The sequence below is a fragment of the Oxyura jamaicensis genome, chromosome 1, assembly GCF_011077185.1.
Source record: "Oxyura jamaicensis isolate SHBP4307 breed ruddy duck chromosome 1, BPBGC_Ojam_1.0, whole genome shotgun sequence".
NCBI classification, from domain to species: Eukaryota; Metazoa; Chordata; class Aves; order Anseriformes; family Anatidae; genus Oxyura; species Oxyura jamaicensis.
Window position 1 is genome coordinate 193,235,293 of NC_048893.1, and position 11,694 is coordinate 193,246,986.

General features: G+C 45.0%; 1 protein-coding gene across 3 annotated transcripts in view; it reads left to right on the forward strand.

Moving 5' to 3' along the window:
- The window catches only part of MTMR2 (myotubularin related protein 2), a 59,021-nt gene extending 48,795 nt beyond the window's left edge, over positions 1–10,226 (forward strand). For all 3 annotated transcript variants that reach the window (XM_035328393.1, XM_035328399.1, XM_035328410.1), the window contains 8 exons: positions 1,387–1,536; positions 2,328–2,516; positions 3,472–3,657; positions 4,537–4,743; positions 6,112–6,204; positions 6,961–7,074; positions 8,274–8,450; positions 9,315–10,226. In XM_035328393.1, the coding sequence (XP_035184284.1) occupies positions 1,387–1,536; positions 2,328–2,516; positions 3,472–3,657; positions 4,537–4,743; positions 6,112–6,204; positions 6,961–7,074; positions 8,274–8,450; positions 9,315–9,476 (1,278 nt within the window). In that variant the 3' untranslated portion in view covers positions 9,477–10,226. The remainder of the gene's footprint in view (positions 1–1,386; positions 1,537–2,327; positions 2,517–3,471; positions 3,658–4,536; positions 4,744–6,111; positions 6,205–6,960; positions 7,075–8,273; positions 8,451–9,314) is intronic.
- The last annotated feature ends 1,468 nt before the right edge of the window (positions 10,227–11,694 follow it).

The following is an 11,694-nucleotide window of genomic DNA, read 5'->3' on the forward strand; positions in this document are numbered from 1 at the left end:
ATTTCCTTCCCAGGGCGTGCCTCAGGACCAGGGTGGTTCACAGGCTGGGTGTGAGCAATGCGAGACAGGAGGTCTGTCCTCTGCCTCCTCAGTTTCCTGTCCCTGACCTGCTCTGACAGGATGACTCCCTGCTCCGGTGGGGAACTGCCTGCCGTGGGGGTGGGTCAGTCCGAATTACCACAGCTCATCTGACCTGGGTTAGATTTGTCATTTATTTCCCCTGGGAGCCTTGACGGCGGTAATCAGCCTCCCACCACCCTCCTTAAAGTGAAGCAGTGTTTATTAGAGCAAAAGCGTATATTAAGAGCTGATCTTCCTCTAAAACAGGCTCTCTGCTCAACGCCCTGGCCATACTCACTGCACAGAGGAGCTGTAGTAGGTGTGTCTTCTCCCAGAGATGCTTGGTGTCGGTGCTCACCCCCAGCATGTGTCTAAACCTCTCCGTGCAGGCATGCAGAGGGCTGTTCTTTTCTGCTGCCTCCCAGCGTTGGCCAAACGAAGTCAGAAGCTTTTCAGGATCCTGTTGTGCTTCAGGAGTTACCTGGAGGACGTTGCTTGGGAAGCTGTGAGTTGCTCCTCACCTAGGGCACGCTGAGGTCAGTGTGTGCCTCTCCCAGCCCGAGTCAGACTGACATAGCTTAGGCTGACAGGAACGCTGCAGGTACACATCCCTGTACAGATCACATACAGACACAGCTGGAAACACACAGTTATGAGGCTATTGGTGGTTTTAGGGGATTGTGCAGCTGTGCTACAAGCACTGAATAAGGCCCAAAAGAGAAGTACCCTTTGCTACTTTCCTATACAAAATGCCCCTGAGCAAATAACAGTTGATACACCCCTGTGCCATACAATAGTCCTTATTTACAAATGGAAAGTCTTTGTTGACCCAGTAGTCTCTTTATGTCCCTTGGCACTGATTTTTGAGGTGTTCTACTGCCTGTTCTCCCTTCTGACCTCCCCTCCATCCTGTCTGGGAACTCTGCTGTCTGTCTCCAGTTGCCGCTCACCACGTTTAAGCTGAGTGCTGTGGGAGAAGCGGGGCTGTCAGCCACCAGTTCTGCCCTGCTCCTGGCCCTCATGTAAGCACTGGGAGAACAGGAGTTATGTTAAAGAAGCTCTGAAGGGATCGCCTCATCTATAGTGTCCACGGTCCATTTTCCACGGATAAGCCTGCCTGCAGTCTTCTAATTTTTGTTCTCTTAAATGACCTGAGCAAAACATCTACTTCTCTGAAATGCAAGTTACCAACATAACGCAGTCTTGGGCTCCAGCCCTAAATGTCCTTCATTAACAAAAGTTGCCTTGAATTTCAAGTCTTGGGATTTGACTGTGCCGAGACCTCAGAGGAATTTGTTTGCTAACCTGCTGTTGTTTCCTCTTTAGGGAATTCCCAATGAAAGCTGGAGGTTGACCAAGATTAACGAGCGCTATGAGCTGTGTGATACCTACCCTGCCATTCTAGCTGTGCCCGTAAACATTCCTGATGAAGAATTAAAAAGAGTAGCATCTTTCAGATCAAGAGGACGGATACCAGTGAGTGCAACAAGAGAGCTGCTTTAGTGTGGCTTTGTTACATACCTTTGGGCCATAAATAATGCCAAGATCAGGCTGAGTGGATTCCAGGGAGCAAATAAATGGTCAATGGCTAATAAAAGTGACAGGAGCATGTTTGAGGAGTTAGAAACAGCATTATCTGCTGCAACTACTGTTGTGAAAGAGATGTAGACTAAACCAAAATGAGGAGATAAGATAGCTTAGCACAACCCAGACTGAATCTCAGTTCAGTTCCTGGGAAATGCAGAGTAGTCCTGTTTGGTTGTTGACATTTGTCTGGCGTGCTCTTACTTTCTGGATAGAGGAATACTTAGGGATACTCGTGGTGAAAATGCTTATTAAATCAAACCAAGACAAATGACATCACTGTGATGTTTATTTCAGCAGTAACAGAAAATGGACTGTTTTACTTCTCATCCTTACAGAAAATTAAATCTGTTCCCAAAGTGCTTACATTTTATATGGTGTAACATGGGGTAAGACATAGCCCAGAGACTGCAGAGCGAGAAGGTGTGTTTGTGACTCATACAACAGTGGGAAAACGTTCTGACTTAAGCCTGTTCAATCACCTCTTGTTTGTTTCAACTTTGGGAAGGTAACCAGAATGAATAAGTACAGTAAGTTTCGTTCAATCACAAATTAATGGATTCCAGCCTTTTGGAACCAACTAATGTATGGCAGGGTCCCAGAGCAAGCCATTGCAGGTAAAACACTTCACTGGTTTAATGAATCCATATTTTCCTTCATTTCTTTCTCATTTGTTTCCACAGGTATTGTCATGGATTCACCCAGAAAGTCAAGCAACCATCACTCGCAGTAGCCAGCCAATGGTGGGGGTGAGTGGCAAACGAAGCAAGGAAGATGAAAAGTACCTTCAAGCCATCATGGATTCTAATGCTCAGTCCCATAAAATCTTCATATTTGATGCAAGGCCTAGTGTAAATGCTGTAGCCAATAAGGTAAGGTTTTTTCTTTCCTTTGTGAAAAGCTAGGAATCTAGAGTGCACACCACACCGACATTTCAGATCATTCCTCGGGATCACAACGAGTTTTCCAGTGAGGATACACACACGCTGATCTGATTTGCTAGACAAGATTTTCTAGACAGTTTTACACCTGTACGGGTAGCAGTAGATGTCGACGTGACTGCTAAAGGTCCATTTGGATTAATCCATAAATCGAAATGAGTTTGGAAGAGGAAAAAACAAGGTGGCTTAAAAAGACACAGGCTGCTGAGGTCAGTAGTATCTGCCAGAGAGACTCTAGCATGCTGAATCATGTACATCACCATTCTTCACTCCACGTAAGTTGAAAAACTGCCTCCTCTGGCTGTACCAGACTCCGTCCTTGTTAACCCTGAAGGGAGCAGGAGATGCTCAGCACATCTGAAAATACGGCATCATGATCTTTAATTTGAGAAGGGAATGTCACTGTGTCCTTCCTGCTGTTGTCTCATGCAGTCACTGTAATCCATGTTTTAATGGTAGAACTGCTTTGCTGCACTAATGCTGAATTATTTCTTACTTTCCCACTACTTAGGAAAGGCAGTTAGTGTGTGGGATATACTCCTCTATAATAGAATGGTAAATTTGTAAATGACAGAGTAGTGAATCTAATGAGCTAGCAGCTTGAATGGGGATAAATGATAATTACTGAGAAAAAGAAAGCTTGTAATGTGATATTATTCAGTAAAAGTTATAGCATTCCTTACTATCACAGGAAAGAGAGACAAAGTGTGTCCATGTACATATTTGTTCTCAATTGTAAGATAAATCCAATGTTTTCTGCCTGCTTTAGATAGCATAGTCACAGGAGTATTTTGTCAGCTGATATCTGCTCAGGACAAACTATTGGGATCAGGTATCAAATATGCTTTCACTTAGTTAATTTTCTATGTATTTTCTTTTTCTTCAGGCTAAAGGAGGAGGCTATGAGAGCGAGGATGCCTATCAGAATGCAGAATTAGTGTTCCTGGACATTCACAATATTCATGTCATGAGAGAGTCGCTGAGAAAACTGAAAGAAATTGTGTATCCCAATATTGAGGAGACTCACTGGCTGTCTAATTTAGAATCAACTCACTGGCTCGAGCATATCAAGGTATGCATCCGCTGGATGAGGCTGAGTAGTCACAGGTTTTCCCAGTCTGTTCATTGGCAAATATTATCCAGAGCTTACTCCAGTGACAGACTTTCAATTAATAAGAAATTTCAGGATTAAAAATGTTGCTTTTAAATAGGAAATTTTAAATTTACAAAACCACAGTTTCCTGGAATGGGGAATTTTGAAGAGGTTGGAAATGAAATGAGAGGGAGGTTTTGAAATACTGAAAGGTGGTGTTTTCAAAGTGAAGTGTGTTCCTGAGTAATGTGTAATCATAAAAACCCTTGGCAGAGCACAAGAGTCCCAGAGTTTCCAGCCTCTTCACTCTGGGATTCGTGGCATCCCAGTATTACTGCCTGGTCTAGATGAGCAGGTGTTGGGAGTTCTGCCCCCTCAGCCTTTCAGGAATCCAAGCAGAATCAGAATGACCAGGGCAAAATGTTTCAGCTTCTACAAATGTTGGCTTTCAAACTAAGCTCTGTCTCTCCTAACAAACATGCAGATCACACTGTCTGCCTGTTAATGCAGAAAGGAGCCAGTCTGCTTGTTGAGCAGTTGCAAAGCAATGACCATTTGTTTTCATGTTCAAACACAGAATGCTCCTGGGCTCAAATCCTGACCTGTCCAGAGACTGAACTTAGTGCTGGGGCTCTTTTAGAGTTGTGCCTCCATTATGGTTTAGATGTGTTGTCATCTTGCTGGAACAAAAAATGTGCTCACCCATTTGCTGTCCTAGTTATGAAGTAGTTGGAACTGATTTACCGTGCTCCTTGAGGCAGACAGAGCCCTTGTTTTGCCCTGTGTTGTCACTAGCCATTTCTCATGCATAGTTTCTGTTCCAAAGATATTTTTCTCTTTTTTTTCCTCTTGTCCTAGCTCATTCTTGCTGGAGCCCTTCGGATCGCTGACAAGGTGGAGTCAGGGAAGACATCAGTGGTTGTACACTGCAGCGATGGTTGGGACCGGACAGCCCAGCTCACTTCCCTCTCTTTGCTCATGTTAGATGGCTACTACCGAACTATCAGGGGCTTTGAAGTACTAGTGGAGAAGGAGTGGCTGAGCTTCGGCCACAGGTTTCAGCTGGTGAGTTACTACCTCTTGGAAGGGACTGAACAGAAAGTTATTGCTCACCTTGAAATCATAAGGATTTCTGCTGGGAGTTGGCAGGGACCACTGGGGTATTTTGTCTGGCTTTTTCAGTTCAGTCCATTTTCTAAAGCTGCTTGGACACTGTCATCTAACAAATACCTTCGTGTTGAAGAGGCTGGGGATTTTGTTGGTGGCCTTGATCTCACATTTTCTTTGGGCACATTTTGTTTTTGGGGAGGCTTGTTAATTTTTTAGGCAAAGGACCAGCAGCTTGAGTAGTTTGTGGATGAGTGCCTAGAGTCTTCAGAGGGGCAGCTTTGTCAACCTGTGGCTTGGCTGTTCGTTACGATTTGCATTGATGGGAATTGGGAGAGCACTTCAGTAGTAACCTTTCAGCGTGTTTTCCTATCGTGTTTTGCTCATAGATGTTCTCTTGTGGTTGTTTAATTTTGGCAAGGGCCAGAACAAAGTCTGCTTACAGTGTATGCAGTGACAGTGGGTTGTGTGCACGAATGCTGTTCGCCACTTCCAAAGAAGGTAGGATAACTGAGGCAACAAGTAACTCAGGTTCTGCCTCAGCAAAACTGTTAACTGGTTTTTGAACTACGAGCATTTTAGCTTCCAAGTCTGTAAAAAGGAGATGATATCAATTTGCTCTGCTAACAGAACAGTGTTACAGGAGAGGCAGGGGATTGCTCCGTTACTTACGTGCTCTTGTTCTGTCTTGGTACAGTGCTGAGGGCTCACGGGTAACACATGCCAGCAATGTACTATCCTAGGAATAAGGAATCTTGCCTTACATGTCTTATCCAAGGCCACACAGCATGGTCGGGGTTGGAGGCCTACTTCTGGGGATCCTTTCATAATTGCCTCTCTTGAGGTGGCAGGAGATGGGCTGGGTTACTGTTTGTACAGGGCTTGGAAGCTGCGAGGTGTTGCGTGATGGTTATCACCACGCGCTGTGTCTGTAGGTAGCGGTTAGATCCAGCACGCCCTACTACTGAAGTAGCCAGGACAACAGCTGCAACCAAAGCAAAAAGCATTCTTTTTCTTTTTTCTTCCCCTCCTTCTGAACTTGAGCTATTAACTGAAATCAGTGCCAGCATAGCATCTGGAGCCTCTACTCAAACAACTCTTGTTTTAATTTAACATGAAAATATCCCCATAAAGAAATTTCACTTCAAAGACCAAGGGAGTAGCTATCATTTACTCCTTTACCCACTAATGAGGACAAAGCAAAATCCAGATTCATTTGAACCTTCTAAAAGCTGTTGATACAGGCTTGGGTGACGGAGATGAGACCCCCACCTTTTCCCCATGAAGCCCTGAGTGACTCGTGTTCTTTGTCCTGCTCTGTTTCAGAGAGTTGGCCATGGAGATAAGAATCATGCAGATGCAGATCGCTCTCCTGTCTTCCTCCAGTTCATCGATTGTGTCTGGCAAATGACAAGACAGGTAAGTTGCTGGGTGGCACACGTCTCCACAAAGTACATCTGAAGGCAAACACGTTGCTCCTCATTCATGCTTGAGTTACAGAGCCAGGAGCCGAGTTCCTCACTTGAGATCAGGCATGGCAGAGAAGGCCTCCAGCTGCCCTCTCCACCTGCCCAGCACATCTTGCACATACACGCAATGCACTGCATGCATTCCTTCTGCCCCTTCGTGGCGCGCCAGTTCTCCCTGTTACGCCTGATCGTTTCTGCATGGTACCTCAACAGCAACCACGGCCCCGTCCGCACGCCTCCGTTCGTCCTGCTGGGCGGTGTTGCGTGGTGCCTCCCCGCTCTTCCCTCTGGGAAGCGCTCTGTTGGGCACACAGGTTATTTCCTTTTGGTGCCAGGGAATTTAGGTTTCTTTTTTATGTATTATTTCACATATGCACCAGCCTTTTGTCCATGGTCTTATTGCATGGTCATTAGGGGGAAAACAAGCTTCGACTTGAAGGGGCACAGAGTGTGTGTAAACACAGCGGTCAGACCCTTCAGACCTCTGGCTTTTGCTCAAATATCCTCTCTGTACATGTAAAGCAGCTTTCCAAGAGAGACTCCTGCTCCTGGAAGGAGCAAATATGATCCCGAGTATCCAGACAGCCAGAGAACAGAGACAAATCCTGTTTTAGTAATGAGACTAGGACCACAGAGTGGGAGATTGTTTTTTGCGATTTGCTGTTCTAAAACCCCAACTCAACCTATTTTCTGTTTTTGTCCGAAGTTTCCTACAGCGTTTGAGTTCAATGAGTACTTCCTGATAACCATCCTGGATCACCTGTACAGCTGTTTGTTTGGGACATTCCTGTGCAGCAGTGAGCAGCAGAGAGTGAAGGAGGTAAGACTGCTTCTCTCCAAGGTGAAGGTAGGGTGCTTTTTTTTTTTTTTTTGCCCTCCCTTTTCCTTATTCCGATATCCTTATATCCAATCCTTATTGGATTTCCTTATAAACCTTCCCTTTAGGTTGGTTTGAGCTAACAAGTGTGCATGGTCAATGTGTACACACAGGTTACAGCAGGTGACAGGCCTCAATCTGTGTTCTTGCTGTGCTTGCATTTTGCTGCACGTACAAGGCAGGACATGCCTCTAGGTCCTTCCATCAGCCAGCTCCGCCCTGCGGGCTGCTTTAGGTTTGTTTGTGACTAGCTGCAGGGGAGTTGTGTGTAGATGTGTACATTCAGGTACATTCATTCACTGCCCTGCTCAACCCCAGCTGGGACCTGGAAGGAAAGGGAGTGATATGCATTCTCTCTCCTACCTGAGGATGAAGGATTTTATCACTGAAAGGTTGCAGCCTAACATCCCCGAGGACAGTGCTGTGTGGGCCTGCTGTGATTGCATTTGACACCACACCAGTTAAAAACTAAACTAAAATAAAATTACTACAATACCGAAGCGGTAGTGTTATAGAGAGTCGCTGTATCTCTGGAGTCCACAGTGATTGAATAATTGTGATTTCCAGAGATGAAAACCTGCCTGCTGGTTGTGGGTTTGGATTTTTGCTTTTTGTTTTTCTTGTAAGGCCTGAGCTTAGTGGAGTACTTAATTGATGAAGCCCTTCAACTCCGTTTCACTGGGACTAGTCACAGGCCTAATTACTCCACTACATCAGGGCCTGAGTCAAATGCAGTGGTTGGTTTTGTTTTTTTCCTCTTTCCCCTCCAATTAAATACTCCAGCAAGTCCTCCCGGGGCTCCTTAAAGAGGTGAAGTTTAACCAAGGCACTGAGGGTTCACGTACCAGTTCTGTGGTGTCCCCTTGCTGCACTGGTGGCAATTCCTGGGCTGTGCTAGGAGCAGGGTGTTGCCGTGCCAGGGCACATGTGTGTGTGCCTGCCTGCAGGCATCCATGTGCTATGATTACAGAAACCACATCAAAAGAAGAGTGCTTTTTTTTTTTTTTAAGCTACACGAAGGCAATCAGATCTGTATTAATGACAGGCATGTGTATATGCTGTTGTAAGTACTCACAACGCTTTGTAGATAAATGCTCGTCTTCATATGGGAAATAAATCCTCCTCTACCCCTTCTGTTGCAGGGCCTTCCAAAAAAGACTGTGTCACTTTGGTCTTACATCAACAGCCAGCTCGAGGACTTCACTAACCCCCTGTATGTGAGCTACTCCAACCACGTCCTGTACCCCGTGGCGAGCATGCGCCACCTCGAGCTGTGGGTCGGCTACTATATCCGCTGGAACCCCAGGATGAAGCCACAGGTACCAGGCTTGTTTCACTTTCTTCCAAGGATTCTGCTTTCCTCTCCCTCTGTGCTAGCAGTAACGCTGTCATGGTGGAGCTCCAGGCCTTTAAAGCAAGAAAAGTAATGTTCAAACTTAAGCTGCCACCGCTTAAATCTCAAAACAAAAGCCTAAATTCGAATGCAGGCAAATGGAAAGAGCAGCATTAAAGCTGGCTGTTGCTTGGCTGGAGATCGCCACCTTGTGCAATCTGCAGGAGCTGAAGCTGCTCAGCAATTTGTAAAATTGTTTTGAGTAGCAGCAAAAGTATCCAAGCGTCTTTTCTTTACAGAAGCCCTAAAACCCTGAGCCTTCTTTGGGTATCAGAGCTTTGGGGCTGCAATTAGAATACTGGCAGGAGGAACCTGCTGCTCATTTTGTCTGCCTCAGGCACGGGGTCTGGCTGCAACTTTGGTAAGAGCAGAACTGGCTCCCCCAAGGTAGGCACCTGAGACGAGCAGTCTGAAGATGGCTCTAAAACCACTTTTAGATAGAAGGGATACAAATTCTTCCTCAATATCTAACTGCAGTTAACAAAGTTTTGCAAATCTGGAGCCCAACAAATGCTTTTCAGTACTAACTGTTTAACAGCCAGGACTGTGAAAATACTTAGAAAATATATATATTGCTCTTTTCTCCAAAGCTCTGAAGTCCCCCAGAAATGTCAGAGATCAGAGCTCTGTAATTGCCCTCTTTCAAAATACACACTAAGTTTTGTTTAGCCACTGTTACGGTAGCTACATGTGTTGGGTAAAGGAAGAGTATCCCAAGGACACCGCTGTGTGTTTCAGATTCTTACTTCCATGCTTCCCTTCCAGCACTCAGCTAGGTGTTTCCTTGCAGGAGCCTGTCCACAATCGCTACAAGGAGCTTCTTGCCAAGCGGGCTGAGCTGCAGAAGAAAGTGGAGGAACTGCAGCGAGAAATCACCAACCGTTCCACCTCGTCCTCAGAGAGAGCTGGCTCTCCCGCACAGTGCGTCACCCCTGTACAGACTGTTGTATAATAGGGACTGTTTTTTTCGCCAACTACTTTCCCAGGACCACCAGGACAGCTTTTCTGAAACCCTCTGGATTCCCATTACAGTGTCTGGGAGACACCAACATATTTATTTATTTCTCTCCAGGGTAATTTATTAGTACTGTAGCACTAGAGGAAGCTTAAGCAAGAACAGAAGAACACCCAAGGCCCCCTATGCAATTAACCTTCTCAGTGGCTAGATGATGATACAAGCCACTTGCACTTGCCACTTAAAAGAAACCTAGAACTTTTTTTTTTTTTGCTCACTTGTGTTGGAAATCACTTCACTTTCAAAAAGGGACTGTGTGCTAGAATGAAGTACTATGTAGGAAAAATGTCTACTCAGGAGTTTGAAAAAGCTCCCCTTGGCTAAAGGTATAGAATCTGACTCTGTGTCAGAGCCTTGACTTCACCTGTGTCAAGTCATGAAACTGCAGTAATAACACATGCATAGCAGCGTGAGAGGGTTTGCCAACACACTAAAAGAGAAGTAGTGCTAGAATCCTAAACATATCAGTTATTTTTCCTTTTACTTAGATCTAGGAAGCCATGTAAACGATGCCTTACTTAAGAAAGGGCATGTTCTACCCAGAGAACACACTGGTAGAGGAGCAACCTCCATGACTCAACTTTACAGGACTGTGTTTACTTCTATCTCTGCAAGCTGATCCATGGCTGACATGGATCATGCCAGGATGTAAATTAAAGCACCTTTGTTTCTGAGGGATGGAGCAGAGCATGGATCCCTCTGTGCTTCCTGCAGCTCTTCTGTTCTCCAGTGCCTCATCCACAGCAGGAGGAAGGTAGTGGGACACCCAGGGGCACGTGTAAACTGCTGGGATCAGTCATTTCATTTTGCTTGGGTAAGCATAACTAGTGGCATTCGTGCTTCTGTGCGGGCTCATAGTGGCATACTTAACAGAAAACTGAATTACTTTAACGGAAGCAATCGTATCAACCAAAGAAGCCTTTTTGCCTACGTTGCAACTGGTACTTAACACTACTGGGGTAGACTAAACAGCTTGGCTGGTTTCTGAGCCCTGGCTCTGAAGTCTTTTTCCTCATAGCACACTTCAAGAATTAGTGTCACCTGGCTAAACTTAAATACACATTCAGTTTTAATAGAAACTTTTAGTGTAGAAGTAGTGATGAAAAATTTGGTGAAACCACACCTGCTGCATTGCTTTTCAAACACAGAAATAAGGGGTTGTAGGTGGCAGGGCTTACACTGCCGTGGTATATCCCCAAGGCTCTTCATTCACTCCAGGCTGCTTCTCACCTCTGTAAGGAAGAAAATCATATGCATGGCTTGGGCTGGGTCCCTGTGCTGCTCTCGAACAATGGGGACCCACACTGGGGTCTCTGCTTAATCTGCTCATCAGCATGCTTTTAGTCTTAGCCTTTCTCCCAAGATCAGTATTTTTTGAGAGGGTAGAGGAGTGGACAACTTCCACGTTAAGGAATTGCCTTTCAAAAGCCACATTCCATCTGAGGAAGGATGGATTTCTATCCGAGGAAGGATGGATTTCTAGCTGCAGTCTATTTCAGCCTGCTCTACTGCAATCAGTGTCTCAGTACTTACAGGGAAATCCACTGCCACCTTCTGACAGAATGATTAACAGCTTGTGTAGCATTTCCATATTTCTACAGGGTGGGCTGAGAGTTCATGGCTTAATAGTGCAAAGAACCCACACAAAATAGCTCCTGAAGGACTTGAATTTGCTTTAAGGTTGAAGGGCAGATCTGCTCTTATGTACAATCACTCTAAAAGATGGCTCATAGCATTATTGAATATTAGCTAACTGGCTGTGTGTATATGTTGCTTTTTTTTTTTTTAAATGAAGGCTGTTTGGTTTCCTTAACACTAATAAAAATAGCTAAATGGATTAAGTTCTTCTTGGGCTCATTTTCAGCTATGTGGTTAGCAAAACCAAAGAATGTGTAGGCATGTAAACAAAAATAGCACTGACCTTAGCATCTCAGAGTTGGGTTTGCAAAATGCTCTTGTTCCAACTCTGAAGTTTAGAATCGCAGGGAAACAACTTCTCTTTGGACAAGTTTATCTTACCCCGTACAGACCACTGCTAGCACAGATACAGTACATGGCTGTGTAGTAGCACAAAAACATGTCTAGAATGAAAATAACCCGTTTCTGCAATTTGCAGTGCATTGGCACAGTAACTTCTGTGAAAGAGGAATGTTCA